This window comes from Lolium rigidum, chromosome 3 (genome assembly GCF_022539505.1).
Source record: "Lolium rigidum isolate FL_2022 chromosome 3, APGP_CSIRO_Lrig_0.1, whole genome shotgun sequence".
NCBI classification, from domain to species: Eukaryota; Viridiplantae; Streptophyta; class Magnoliopsida; order Poales; family Poaceae; genus Lolium; species Lolium rigidum.
Window position 1 is genome coordinate 309,549,077 of NC_061510.1, and position 14,517 is coordinate 309,563,593.

Below are 14,517 nucleotides of genomic sequence, written 5' to 3' on the forward strand. Positions count from 1 at the left end.
TTGTTTTCCGATGATGTTAAGAAGCGTACTTACTTTGTTGCTAAAATCTTTCCATTCTCATTAAAGGATGACGCTAAAACTTGGTATAATAGTTTGCCACCTAATTCTATTAAAAGTCCAAAAGAATTGCTTGATGTTTTCTTCCGGAAATACTTTCCTGCTAGTGCTCAACATATTGCTTTGCAGAGAATTTATAATTTTGACCAGGAAGATGGAGAGAAATTGCCTGAGGCTTGGGCGAGATTTTGCTCTCTTATTAGAGCTCGGCCTGACCATGATTTGGAAAAGCATGATTTACTTGATATATTTTATAGTGGACTAACCATTGAGTCTAGGGCATACCCGGATAGTTGTGCTGGTTGTGTTTTCAGGAAAGAACTCCGGACGACGCCGAAGAATTATTGGCTAAAATAGGCCGGAATCATGATGATTGGACTACACCTGAACCAACCCCAAAACCGATACTCGAAGAAGAGGGGTATGATTAAATTAAATGATGAAGATATGAGGGAAGCTAAGAAGTCTCTTAAGGAGAAGGGTATTAAACCTCGAAGATGTGAAGAATTTACCTCCTATAGAAGATATATGTGAGATAATCCCCCTTCATCCATGATTGAGGTAAACTCCCTTCAACGCTTTACTAGAGAAGATATTCCGTATTCAAAACCTCCTGCACAATGCTTAGATGAGTTTGATAATTATATTGTTAAGAAAGAAAATTTTAATATGAGAGTAGAGAATCATTTAATGGAAAATTCTCGAGCTATTAGTGAATTGCATGATATTGTGGAGAGAACCTCCAATGATGTTAAGATGCTTGTTAAACATTTTCATATGGTTCAAACTCAAATTGATCAACTCACTAAAGTTCAAAATGACTTGTTGGGAAATAATGCTAAAGAAAAACATGCTTATGAAGTAACAACTAGAGGTGGTGTTTCTACTCAGGATCCTCTATATCCCGAGGGACATCCCAAAAGAGTTGAACAAGATTCTCAACGAACTAAAACTAGTGCTCCATCTAAGAAAAAGAAAAAGAAACATAAGAATGTTGTAGAATCCTCCGAACCCGTTAATGATCCTAATAGTATTTCTATTTCGATGCTGAAACCGAAAGTGGTAATGAACATGATAAAGATAATGATAAGAATAATACTCCCGATAAAGAAGAGGTTGAAGATGAACCCGAAAAGCAAGATAAAAATAAAAAGTATACTAAAGAAGATTTTATTGCTAAGAAACATGGTAATGAAAGGGAACCATGGGTGCAAAAGCAAATGCCTTTTCCTCGCTAAGAAACTAAAATCAAAGGAAGAAGAACACTATAATAAATTTTGTGATTGGATGAAACCTTTATTCTTGCAAATCCCTTTGACTCGATGCTATTAAATTGCCTCCTTATTCAAAGTATATGAAAGATATTGTTACTAACAAAAGGAAAATCCCCAATGAGGAAATTTCCACTATGCTTGCTAATTACTCTTTCAATGGCAAAGTTCCAAAGAAGTTGGGCGACCTGGTATACCTACTATTCCTTGTTCTATTAAGAATAATTATGTTAAAACTCGCTCTATGTGACTTGGGAGCCGGAGTTAGTGTTATGCCTTTTTCTCTTTATAAGAGACTTTATTTAGATAAGTTGATACCGACTGATATATCTCTGCAAATGGCTGATAAATCTAGTGCTATTCCTGTTGGTATATGTGAGGATGTTCCTGTTCAAGTTACTAATAACTGCTTGATATTAACTGATTTTGTTGTGTTGGAAATGCCTGAAGATGATAATATGTCCATTATTCTTGGGAGACCCTTTCTTAATACCGTAGGTGCTCGTTATTGATTGCAATAAAGGAAAAGTCACTTTTAATGTTGATGATAGGGAGCACACCGTCTATTTCCCCAAGAGGATTGAAAAAGCATGTGGAGTTAATACAATTTCTAATGTGAGAACTATCAAAGTGGGAACTATCGATTGTCCTATATATGAGCCTAAAGAAGAATATCAAACTCTTATGATTGGATCCATATCAATACAATTCAAGGTAACATGATTGATTTGAGGTTTATTTATTCATATGCTATGTAAAATTTATTTGGTGGCAAGACTTGATCAACCTTGTTAACAAATACTTTTTATATGCATAGAGGAGGTAAACAACATTTCTTTCTTCCTCCACTTGATCTACTTGCTGTAGCACTTTTATTTTGCAAAGTTCCTTAGTTAATTAGAGATTTCAAAATCTTTTTCTGGCCCGACAATAATAAATTTAACACCCGTAAATGTGCATTTTTCAAAGTTTTCAAAAATTCACAAAAATTATACCGTTGGTCCTATTTTTCGACGAGGCACCCGGGAGCACCTGGGATGACCGTGGGGCACCCTGCGGTGGCACCCCACATGCCGGCGCGGCCAGCAAGGGGGCGCGCCACCCCGGTGTGTGGGCCCCCTTTACCCCACTTTAGCATCTCTTCCTCCCACACTCTTCTCTCTCCCGAAAAAATCGACACCAGCCTTCCTCTCACTCGTGTTTTTGCCCAAGAACTCCAGCATTTCTCGATCTCTTTGCTCAGCCCAGCATTTCGTCCGAAATTTGGCACATTTGCTTTTCGGTATGTGACTCCTCCAACCCTCCAAGTAGAATTTTGTTTGGTGGAGTATATCTTGCATATTTTGCTCGCTGTAGGTAACATGTTTAGTGAGCTTGCATGCTTGTTCTAAGTGGTAGAAACTAGTTTTGATGCATGATTAGTACTCTAGCAAGTTCCTATGGTAGTTTCCCTCAATTATATGTCACCAAATCAAGTTTTATATTGTTTGTTGAAAAATTTCAGAAAAGGGGGATGGACAACTTTAACTTTGGAGAAGTGTTCCAAGGGGAGACAACAAGCACGGGGAGGCCCTCTAGGTCATCCACCCGATGCAGGCCATCCTACAATGAGGATCTCATCGCACCAAGCTTCGCACCCGAGGAGGACAATGGAGTCCCCAACGCCGCATCCTTTCCATGCTATGACTTTTTGAGTAATGCAGGGTTGTTGGATGATTTCTTTACCCTCGTCGGTAGGGCAAGTTTGACCACCTATGTGGGAGATGAGAGTGAGCAATACTACACGCTCACTAAAATCTTTGTGGAGAGCTTCAAGTTCAACAATAAGCACTTTCACCCAACAATTTCATTCAAGATCTATGGTAAACCTATTACTATGAAGTTGGAAATTTTTTGTGCTCGCATTGGGTATTGTCCCCGTAGGTACAAGCAAGGAAGATCGAGGACAACCCAAGGGAATTATTGGAGCTCTATCGAGGGATTACCAATGATGATTGTCGCACCATTCAGCGTGGCAAGATAAGAAACATTCAACTCCCCGCCATTAAGTATTTTGCTTATTACATTGGTACTAGCATTCTTGGTAGGGAGAACACTAGCAACATATCTAGCTATCACCTTGGTTTCTTAATTGCTGCGCTCACTGGGGAAACACCTTATCATCTTGGTACTCTTGTTGCTCGCCGCTTGTCTAACAAGGGGCCCATATTTGGAGGAATTATTGCTTCGCGCGTTTTAGCATATTTAGAGCTTCCTCTTGACCCTAATGATGTGAAAATAACTCCTATGAGGCTTAATATTGCTGCTATGAAGAGTCATCAATTTGTTACAGCTGACTCTAGGTTAGATAATATTGTTTATAGAGTGTTGTTTGCTGACGGGGAAGAGAGGGAAGTCCCTTTGCCCCAACCAGATTTGTTCAAGCATCAACAGAAACCATGGTCGCGCTCTAAGGAGGAGGTGGATGAGAAGCTGAAGATACACAACTTCCACCAACAAGCATGACTCCGAGGACGCCGAGCCCTCCTACGACTACACCGTCACGTATCCGGGTGCTTCTTCTAGCACATACCCGGAATATGATCCATCTTCATACTACGAGGGTGCTTCTTCATGGGCACCATGGGGTTGAACTCCACTTAGGCCAAAAGCCTAAGCTTGGGGGGAGGTATACCGGCATCACTCATTCTTTGCATATTATGGTTGCTGGATACTTGTACATACTTGTTTAGTCTCTTTGAGTGGTTTTCTAATGAGAGGGAGATGATATTTGGGGAAGTGCTGCCTGAAAACAGATTCTGGACTGTTACTAGAAAAATTCGTGCGCACAGCCAGAACGTTATTTTGAGCTGCCAATTTTTGTACATGTTCCCCAGGTTGTTATCTAACTTTCATTAGTTGAACACTTTTCGAGCTGAGCAACGGAATATTTTTGTAAAAATCTATTTCTGTACTGCTGTCAGGTTTTGGCAGATTTCTGCCATCTCGCTTTTCTGTGTTTCTCTTAGTTTGCTATTTCTTGTTTTTGCTTTGTTTCTTTCCCAAAACACAAAAAGACCAAAAATATTTCTGTTGTTTCTCTTCACCACTTGTTTATTTTGGTTTCTTGCATTTGTTTCGCTTTATTTGCTATTGCTAGTTTGCTATAAGAAAACCCAAAAAGATTTTGCTTTGTTTGCTTGTTTGCTTGTTTACTTTTATTCTTGTTCTCAAATTCGAAAACACCAAAAATATTTGCTGTTCTTCTTTGGTTTTGTAAAGTTCATTATGAGTTCAATGGTCTTCGGTGGCTGGAGCGTGGTTTTCATTTCATATTATCCAAGCTACACAAGTGAAAAGACAATAATGACGATCTACGACAATCTGATTGTGGTGAGAGGCTGGTATGAACTCTATTTGTTTTCATTTTTGTACATATACTCATCCATGTGAGCATGCTTAGTTGGTTCATGTGAGGTATATGTCATTTAAGAAAGTCTAGTAGTTCATGATCTCTCATGTTTAGCTCCAATTCATTAATATGAGTAGCATGTCATGGATGTTTGCTTGCATTGTTTTATTCATAGATAGGTATGATATTGTGGTATCCTCCTCTCGAATAATTCGTTTGAATTAACTTGGCACATGCTCACGCATGCATATGACTGAACAAGAGTCAATTAAGACTCAATGATTTACATTGCTTCGTAGTTCTTGTATCACTTTTATGCCTCGCTTAATTTATTTTGCCGAAAGCATGATTATGACAGTTATTGCTCTCTTGATTTGTCGCTCCCTAGTCTTTTGCTAGCCTTCACTTGTACTGAGCGGGAATGCTGCTCGTGCCTCCAAACACATGAAAACCAAGTTATTCCAGAGTGTCCACCATAAATACCTATGCATGGCATTTCAAACCATTCTAAGTAAATTCTCATGCGCTACCTTTAAACCTTCAAAAATGCTTCTCAATTTGTGTTAATGTTTCATAGCTCATGAGGAAGTATGTGGTGTTTAACTTTCAACCTTGTCATTTACTCTTGACGGACTTTCATATGGACTAGTGGCACATCCGCTTATCCAATAATTTTGCAAAAAGAGTCGGCAATGGGGTTCCCGACCCGATTAATCAACTTTCACTAATAATTCTCTTCACATGTTTTGCTTCGATTCATCGAGTAAGCAACTTAATTTTGCAAATAGACACTCCTCCATGGTATGTGATTGATGGAAGGCACCCGAGGATTCGGTTAGCCATGGCTTGTGTAAGCAAAGGTTGGGGGGAGTGTCACCCATAATAAAACTAAAATACGTGTGTAAACAAAAGAGAAGAGGGATGATCTACCTTGCCGGTAGAGATAACGTCCTTCATGGGAGCCGCTCTTCAAAGTCCGGTTGGCGAGGTAGTTGGTGTACCCATTACCATTCGTTGACAACAACAAACACTTCTCAAAATAATTTTACTCCTCGCTTTACAAATGAAAAGCTCTAGCGCATGTTAATCCCTCGCTTCCCTCTCGCGAAGGGTCAATCTTTTACTTTTATGTTGTGTCTCCATCCTTTCTTTGAGCACTTTCTTGAGAGCACAACTCGTCATTCTTAGTGTAATATGCTTGTCTCAAAATATGATTGATTGTGGTATAACTTTGATGCTTTTATCTTTGAAAATCACTATTTCTAGTCTTTCTATGAACTTCGAGAGGTGCCCTGAGCATTTATGTTTTGTCGATCAAATATGGGCAAGCGAGATACCACTCTATCATACTCATTTATGAACATTGCAATCCTCGCTTATATACATGATTCATGATGCTTATTATTAATTGTTGGTACCTTTCCATGATTGACATAGCTATTGGATGATCTTATTTGCATGTATCTTATTATGAACTGCCTAAGTGTTAGCCATAGCATGAGAATATATACATCATATGAGCAAATGTGTTCGTGAAAGTTCTTTTATCGCTCGCTTGTTAATCGAATTGCTTGAGGACAAGCAATAAGTTAAGCTTGGGGGAGTTGATACGTCCAAAACGTATCTACTTTCCCGAACACTTTTGCTATTGTTTTGCCTCTAATTTGTGTACTTTGGATGCAACTAACACGGATTAACGCTCGTTTTCAGCAGAACCGTTCCGGTGTCTCGTTTTTGTGCGTAAATTCAACTTTCGGGAAAAACCTCGGGATTTTGACGAAGGCCCTATTTTCCCGTAAAACTCACGGAGCCGAAGGGCAAGTCGGTGGAGGCCCGAGGGCCCCACACCCTAGGGCGGCGCGGTCCAGGAGGGGGCGCGCGGCCCTAGCGTGTGGCCCCTCGGCCGGCCTCCGACGCCCTCCTTCGGACTACTTATTGCCTTCGACCTAAAAACGCACGGGGAGAAGTCGAAGTCGCCGTAAACCCTCCGTAACGCCGCCACATCGCGAAACTCCGTCTCGGGAGCCGAAGTCTCCGTTCCGGCACTCCGCCGGACGGGGAATTGGAGGATATCATCGCCATCATCACCACCGACGCCTCTCCATCGACCAGCCATGTTTCCCCCATCCATGTGTGAGTAATTCCCCCGCCGTAGGCCGAAGGGGATGGTAGGGATTGGATGAGATTGGTCATGTAATAGTCATAAGATTGTTAGGGCATAGTGCTTAGTATCCGTAGATGTTACTTTTATGATATTGTTGCAACTTGTTATGCTTAATGCTTGTCACTAGGGCCCGAGTGCCATGATCTCAGATCTAAACATGTTATTGATTCATGAAGATATTCGTTGTTTATGATCTTACCTGCATGTTGTATACACATGTCGCTGTCCGGAACCAATGGCCCCGAAGTGACGTAAATCGGGACAACCGGAGGGGATGGTAGTGATGTGAGGATCACATGTGTTCACGGAGTGTTAATGCTTTGCTCCGGTGCTCTATTAAAAGGAGTACCTTAATATCCGAGAGATTCCCTTGAGGCCCGGCTGCCACCGAGCTGGTAGGACAAAAGATGTTGTGCAAGTTTCTCATTGCGAGCACGTACGACTATAATTGGAACACATGCCTATTGATTGATTAGTACTTGGATACCGTTTTATTATTATCCGCAAATGCCCTCGCTTTGACTGTTACATGAGTTTCTCTCATCCATGCAACGCCCGTTCATCCGTCCCCGTGCCTACGTATTTTAATCCTGCTCGTTTACTATAATCACTACTCGCTGTCTTTGTTACTCGCCGCTCGTTATTTTACTACTGCTACTACTATAAAACCGTTACTACCGATAAACTCTTGCGAGCAAGTCTGTTTCCAGGTGCAGCTGAATTGACAACTCCGCTGTTAAGGCTTTCAAGTATTCTTTGTCTCCCCTTATGTCGAATCAATAAATTGGGTTTTACTTCCCGCGAAGACTATTGCGATCCCCTATACTTGTGGGTCATCATCTGCCCATCACCAATTCTCCTCACAATTCCTTGCTTTAAAATTTCTCTACCATCCAAGATAAATCGCCAAATTTGCGATGGGTGAGTGCCAAGTTCTGCATCAAGAAAAGTCGTGTTCGGAAAGTATACAGACTTCAGAATCCTGGCACTCAGAGAATTTGGCTCATGCAATAACCTCCATACCTGGCGAGCAAGAAGACAAAGGTTAAAAATCTCCAAATCCTTAAAACCAAGCCCTCCAAGATATTTTGGTCTGGTCATCACATTCCAAGAGACCCAGCTCGCCTTCCTTTTTTCCATCCTTACTACCCCACCAAAATTGCCGGATTAGCGAGTTTAAGTGCTCACATAAACCTCTAGGTAAGCGAAAACATGACATAAAGAAAATGGGAATTGCCTGTGCAACAGATTTGATCAGAACTTCCTTCCCTCCCGCAGACATAATTTTCTCCAGCCAACCCTTCACCTTACCCCACACTCTATCTTTCAGAAATTTGAAGGTGTCGGATCTAGAAGTCCCAACGTGCGTCGGCATACCCAGGTATCTTTCATTGAGAGCTTCCTTGTTAACATCCAATATACTCTTTATCACATTACGCAGGTTCTGAGGACACCCTTTTGTGAAATAAATAGATGACTTTTCCTTGTTTATCTTCTGACCAGATGCACGATAATATTATTTTTTTGAAACGGGGCAAAAGCTTTGCCTTTCATTGATATAGGAGAAAAGAGTTGATCCGTTTATGAGGAAAACTGGCCCAAAAACCGTACAACACGACACCACACGCCAGCCCCGAGGCTGCGCTCCACACGGGTCGACGACCAGCCAGGTCGACACCACACTTCAACGCAACAGGCGGAGGCGAAAGACCGGAGCCACAGCTCCAACTACCACGCCGGCCCCGAGGCCGCGCCCCGCCTGGCCGAAGACGAACCCGCCTCCGCCGAAACCACCAAAACACACCACAAGAAACAGCAGGCAATCATCTGCAAACAGCAAGTGTTAACCGGTGGTGCCGATGTTGCCACTTTGATGCCATTGAGATGAGATATTCTATTTTAAATATGTGTCTCTTGATGAGTGATGGCTTAATTGGTCCTCTGAAAAATGCTTGACTGGGCCGGCGCAAACGGGTCCGGCATTGTTTACAGACTGAAATGAGAAATCTTTGGTCCGTTCTTTGGACTTTGGCTTGGCTGTTCCTTCCGCTTCCACGAATCTTTGGCACACGCAGTCATCACACACCCACACAGAGGTCTGCGCCGTCGCGGGTCGGCCACCTCATCCATCCGTCACCCCGGACGGGAATCCGGGCAAACCAACCCCCTTCGCAAAGAGTCCTCGTCTCTGCCCGCCGTCCTCTCCCGCAGCCGCGGGCAGGGCATCCTAATTTCGCGCCATTCGTGAGCTCCGGCTCTCCCCCTGACCGGCCTTCGTTTTGCTCAGCGTTGAACTCAACTCGCGAGGCAGCGACCTAAAAACAGGTAGTACAACATTTTTCCGTTTCTTCTTCCTCCCCGGGGTTATCCTTTCCGACTAGAGCAAATCATGCTGAAGTTTTAAACCGTCCCCACATGTTGTAGTCTACAATACTTCACGTATTTCTGAAATTGAAATAACTGAGAAGTAGTAGTTATTGGGGGGCAGGAATCCCAAATAGTACTCCAGTATATTTTACGAGTCCTGCATTTTATCTTTTCGAGTTCCCCAATTTAGTGGACCTTACCGGATCATGTAACTTAACTAGTACAAGCAAGAGTTTGGGTGTGCATAGTGTAGAAATGCAGTGATCAGATTTTCCTTTTACCTAGTGTTCAGACGCTAACAAAGAAATTGCTTGTTTGCTGGACTGTGGAAGAACAGGAGTTTCAGTATGCAACAGATGGCGCTGTCTGCGTTGGTCGCTACCCCCTCCTCATCCTATAGCAGTACCGTATCGGGGCTGACTGCCCGACGGTCTCAGAGATGGCATGGGAGACGCGTGCGCAGTCAAGTTCGAGCACAGGCGCAAGCAGGGATGAAGTATAATAAGCTGGGAGATTCAGACCTTCTTGTCAGCGAGATTACCCTTGGAACAGTATGTGCATAGCTGCAGGAAAAAAAAGATGATGTTGATACTGTTGCATTTCCTTTACACGCCAGGCTAATTCTTCTGTCATTTAGATGACTTTTGGAGAGCAAAACACGGAGAAGGAAGCGCATGAGATGCTTTCTTATTCTCTTGATCAAGGCATCAATATCATTGACACTGCTGAAATGGTCAGTTCATAACCATGTATTGTATTCTTCCCTTCCCTTTGTTAATTCGATTTGATTATCCTCTCAAGTTTGGTTCAGCTATCAACGAAGACATCCATGAACGATCGATCTAGTTTTATTTGTGGCTCCCTTTTCATGTCTTTAGTACCCAGTTCCAACCAGCAAGGATACTCAAGGGAGGACCGATTTATATATTGGCAGTTGGATGCAATCCAAACCACGAGACAAGGTACCCCAATTGTTTCTCATGTCACTCTAAACCCATTTGCGATTAGTTGTTCAGATCATGGCAGCTGCTGGGATTACCAATAATTACATAGGCATCCATTCTGCTCTGTTTAACTTTTTTTTTGCTATGTATACATGAATTTCTTATGATTTGTATGTGTTACACTGAATTTCTTAGAGAGCATCATAACAAACAAATATGTTGAAAATAAAATATGGCTCAGGCTTTGCCATCAACAGACAGCAAAATTTCCATTTTTAATGGCACGTTTGTATAGTGCCACTGAAACATGACACCTGTACTTTTTGATTCTGTATATCCAGATAATTCTAGCCACCAAAGTTTCTGGTTATTCAGAGCGATCTTCATATCTTCGGGACAATACAGAAGTGCTGCGTGTCGATGCCGCCAATATCAAGGAAAGTGTTGAAAAGAGCCTTAAACGCTTATCTACAGACTACATCGATTTGCTTCAGATACACTGGTTAGTTCTTCATTTTGAAGATTTTTCTTGCTCAGCATAATATGGACATCTTTTTCATGCTTCAAAGCACGCAGTCCTTTTCGGAAGGCACCAATACTCATTAGATTACCTGTTTCAGGTTATCACTTGTTTACTTTATGTACACATTTTCCAACTTTTGTTTATCAAATTCATCAGACAGGAACTATTTTGGGTATATTGATATATTTCTTTTCGTTTTACGTTCCAAGAAAATCAACCCTGGATCCAAAGGTTTGTTGTATGTCTTCAGGCCTGATAGATATGTGCCAATATTCGGTGGATTCAGCTATGATTCAACCAAATGGAGGCCAAGTGTTCCGTTTGAGGACCAATTGAAAGCTTTCCAGGAACTAATTGATGAAGGAAAGGTATTGTTTCCATTTAGCTGATATAACAAGAAAAGGGGATAGAGATTTTATTTTTGTCATGAGAAGGCTAAATTGTGTTTTTTTCCAAACATGTATGAAAATGCATGCCATTTTGTGTAGAAGAAAAGGGTTTAAATTACATAGTTACATTATACACGCCAAGAAAACAGACAAACAAAATGCAATCTATAACTAACACAAGATCCTATTGGTGTGGAGAACCACAACATGTTTGCTATCTTTCAACAGAACGTGGTGCTTTTTTTTGGAATAGTTGGTGCTTATATTTTGTTAAACAATGAGTTTTTTTTTGAGTAATAATAGCTATAGAATTATTCCGGAGTGCATAGTTCCTACTGGAGTTGCATAGATTGTTCAGTTAGTAGTATTTCAGTTTTTGTTTGCTGTCATTGTCGCTTCTAGTCTGAACAGATCTTGTTTAGGCTCCTCTTGTGAGCTGGTGTCCCTGGTGTGAACCTTTGTGTAAGAATTCTGCCAGTTAGACTTCCAATGAAAACGGGGCTTAATGCCTTGTCTCCAAAACTAGCTTATGAGCATGCTGTATATTTAGAGGCACATTTGAGTACTTCAGTCACGGCATATTCTAACTGCAGTCGAAAGTGCTAGATTGTTAACAGATGATGATTTCACTTTTAATGTCTGTTCTAGGTACGCTATATCGGTGTTTCCAATGAAACCTCATACGGAGTAATGGAGTTTGTACATGCTGCAAAACTTCTAGGACTTCCAAAGATTGTGAGCATCCAGAACAGTTATAGTCTAATTGTGAGATGCCGCTTCGAAGGTGAAACAGATGTCATTGATCTCTTCACTTGATTCATACAACTGTTTGTCATGCCCTTAGTTCTTGAATTAACTGAGATATGTTTTTACCTTAGTCTGAAAAATCAGTTGCTTATTATGTCAAATAAATACAAACTGTTGATAAATATTTTCTGACAACTAATTTCTTTCCTGCTTGATTAGATATAACTAACAAGAATAGAAAGGGTTCCTTAAGATTGTACTCCCTCCATCCTATGAAACTTGTCTTAACTTTGTCTAAATTTAAGTGTATCTAGACACTATTTAGTATGTAGATACATCCAAATTTTGACAAATTTAAGACAAGTTTCATGAGACGGAGGGGATATTATATTTCTGTTGTTAATACGTTTTGTATTCTGTATATTATTGAGGTGATGGGCTCAGATTGTAGAGCTGTGTGTATCTGATATGCTGGATCTGACACCTGCATGCTTTATTTTGTCACAGTTGATCTTGTCGAAGTCTGCCACCCAAATAACTGCAATGTTGGGCTGCTTGCCTACTCTCCATTGGCTGGCGGTGTTCTCAGTGGAAAGTATCTGGATGGAAACTCTGGTGATGCAAAGAGGAGCAGGCTGAATCTATTCCCTGGTTACATGGAGCGCTACAACGTATCGTTGGCTAAAGTATGATCTGACACTACGACTATTGACTAACAATTCATGATTAACTTTTGTTTGCCTCCGATTTCTATGTGGGCTTGATAGCCTGGGTTCATCCTGGTTTACTTCTGTTGCATTTTCTCCACAGGAAGCAACTGGCGAATATGTCAAGCTTGCCAAGAAGCATGGGCTAACCCCAGTGCAGCTTGCCCTCAGCTTTGTGCGCGACCGTCCTTTCACGGCTAGCAGCATCATCGGAGCAACCACCATGGATCAGTTAAAGGAGAACATCGATGCATTTACCAGCGCTCCGCGGCCTCTGCCACCGCAAGTTCTAGATGACATCGAGACTCTTTTCAAGAAATACAAAGATCCAGCAATCATCTAGATGTTGATTTTGTTATGCAATATATAGATCAAGCAAGCGGACAGAGATTATGCCAAATTCTTTTTGTGTTTATACCACATTGAAACATAAACCATAAATGTGTGTGTAACACATAGCTGCAAGCATATATTTGTTTTTGTTTTGTAATATGTTTGTATTCTTGATTATTACATATACATATAGAGTCATGAAGCAAGGAATGGGGCTATATATCAGTAGCTAATTGCTCTCTGAACTTTCAAGAAAAGGGAAAATTTATCAAGCTATCAGTTCTGTTTGTTGACATTATTCTGACTAGTACTATGTTGCTCTGCTACTGCTGCAGTGGTTTGGTGGTGTTCATGTCTGCCGCAATGTTGCCCTGCTAAGCCTTGGCAGGGACGGGATGTACCACGGTTCCACGGTTACCGTCGATGTATACCCAATCCAATCTGACTCTAATCCAAACCCAATCTGACTCCTGCGATCGCTCGATCACCAAGGGGTTAGGGAGAGATTGTGGCGATGGACCCGCTGCCGGACGACGTGCTCTCGGATCAAAGGCCCATTCATGATGCAGCAATGTTTATGACGGTTTTCTGTAATTACTCTGTGCGCCATCTGAATGCATGTATTTTGCGTGGCTTGCTATCGAGAATCACATATGAATTGTGGATATACTTGCATGAAATAAGTGTACTTCTTGCTTTCTTCCTAAATCAAATATTGTCAAGTTTGATTAACTTTATAAAAAAGTAATAACATTTATGGCACCAATTTAGTATCACTAGGTCCTTCTTGACATGTACTTTCATATCATACCGACTTAATGTTATATGTGTTGCTACCTTTTTCCGATAAAGTTGATCAAAGTTTAAATAATTTGTCTTAGTACAAGAGGTAGAAGTAGGGTGGCAAGCAGGATCCCACTTTTGTCCCGTAAAGGCCAAATCAAGACAAAACGAGCTACGAATCAAGTCAGAATTAACCCATGATTAGCCAAAACTTAGGTCTCGCACCCCCTGCCGCTTGCCAGCCTAAGTAGAAGTACACTTATTTGAGAATGGAGGGTAGATGCCAACTTCCCAAATCAGTGATGTGTTGATAGTTGTGGCATCCGCAATAGGGTAACTACAATAGTGATCAGTTAAATTTACCCTGAACATAGTAGGTAACTACACTAGTCATATGATGATGCTAACTGTAGCCTACACAACTGATTAACTAAATCAGTTTTGTGTTTATAATTTTAACATGGGCAACAAAGAACTACTACAGTGATGAATGTGTAAGTTTTAGGTAGTAATTGTAGCCTAGACAGTCGGGTAATTAAATCAGTGTCATGTTGATAAGTGTAGCATGGGCAACACGGTACTTCCATGTATTGGTTTATAAGGCTTTCACGTATTTTAAGAAAAAACTTAACCAAAAATTTGATTATTAATATATAAGTAATACGCTACAAAAAGTATATCACTGAAGTTTTATACTTTCATAATTTATATGGCATGACAAAATCGATTGTCAAGTTTTTTTTAAATGTGCGGGCGCGCGCGTGCGTGCGTGTGCGTGTGTTGTTGGGGGGAGACTGGCATGGAGGGGTCACTGTGTCAACCAATGTTGTTTTTGTTATGA

General features: G+C 41.1%; 1 protein-coding gene across 2 annotated transcripts; it reads left to right on the forward strand.

Annotated features, from left to right (window-relative positions):
* Positions 1-9,180: 9,180 nt before the first annotated feature.
* Positions 9,181-13,191, forward strand: LOC124703695 (protein tas-like). Of its 2 annotated transcripts, none has more exons than XM_047235917.1 (9): positions 9,181-9,208; positions 9,583-9,801; positions 9,888-9,983; positions 10,129-10,212; positions 10,536-10,696; positions 10,968-11,085; positions 11,755-11,890; positions 12,361-12,539; positions 12,664-13,191. In XM_047235917.1, exons 2-9 carry the CDS (start codon positions 9,598-9,600, stop codon positions 12,901-12,903), a joined length of 1,218 nt encoding a protein of 405 aa, XP_047091873.1. In that variant the 5' UTR covers positions 9,181-9,208; positions 9,583-9,597; the 3' UTR covers positions 12,904-13,191. The 2 variants fall into 2 exon arrangements, with proteins under 2 accessions (XP_047091873.1, XP_047091872.1); XM_047235916.1 differs by having other exon boundaries at positions 9,187-9,208; positions 9,588-9,801.
* The last annotated feature ends 1,326 nt before the right edge of the window (positions 13,192-14,517 follow it).

Bases quoted from the DNA above. Each gene is read 5' to 3' on its own strand.
- LOC124703695 (XM_047235917.1), top strand. From the start codon at position 9,598: ATGCAACAGATGGCGCTGTCTGCGTTGGTCGCTACCCCCTCCTCATCC. The intron at 11,086-11,754 runs GTATTGTTTCCA...TGTCTGTTCTAG, and splicing joins AACTAATTGATGAAGGAAAG to GTACGCTATATCGGTGTTTC. The intron at 11,891-12,360 runs GTGAAACAGATG...ATTTTGTCACAG, and splicing joins TGTGAGATGCCGCTTCGAAG to TTGATCTTGTCGAAGTCTGC.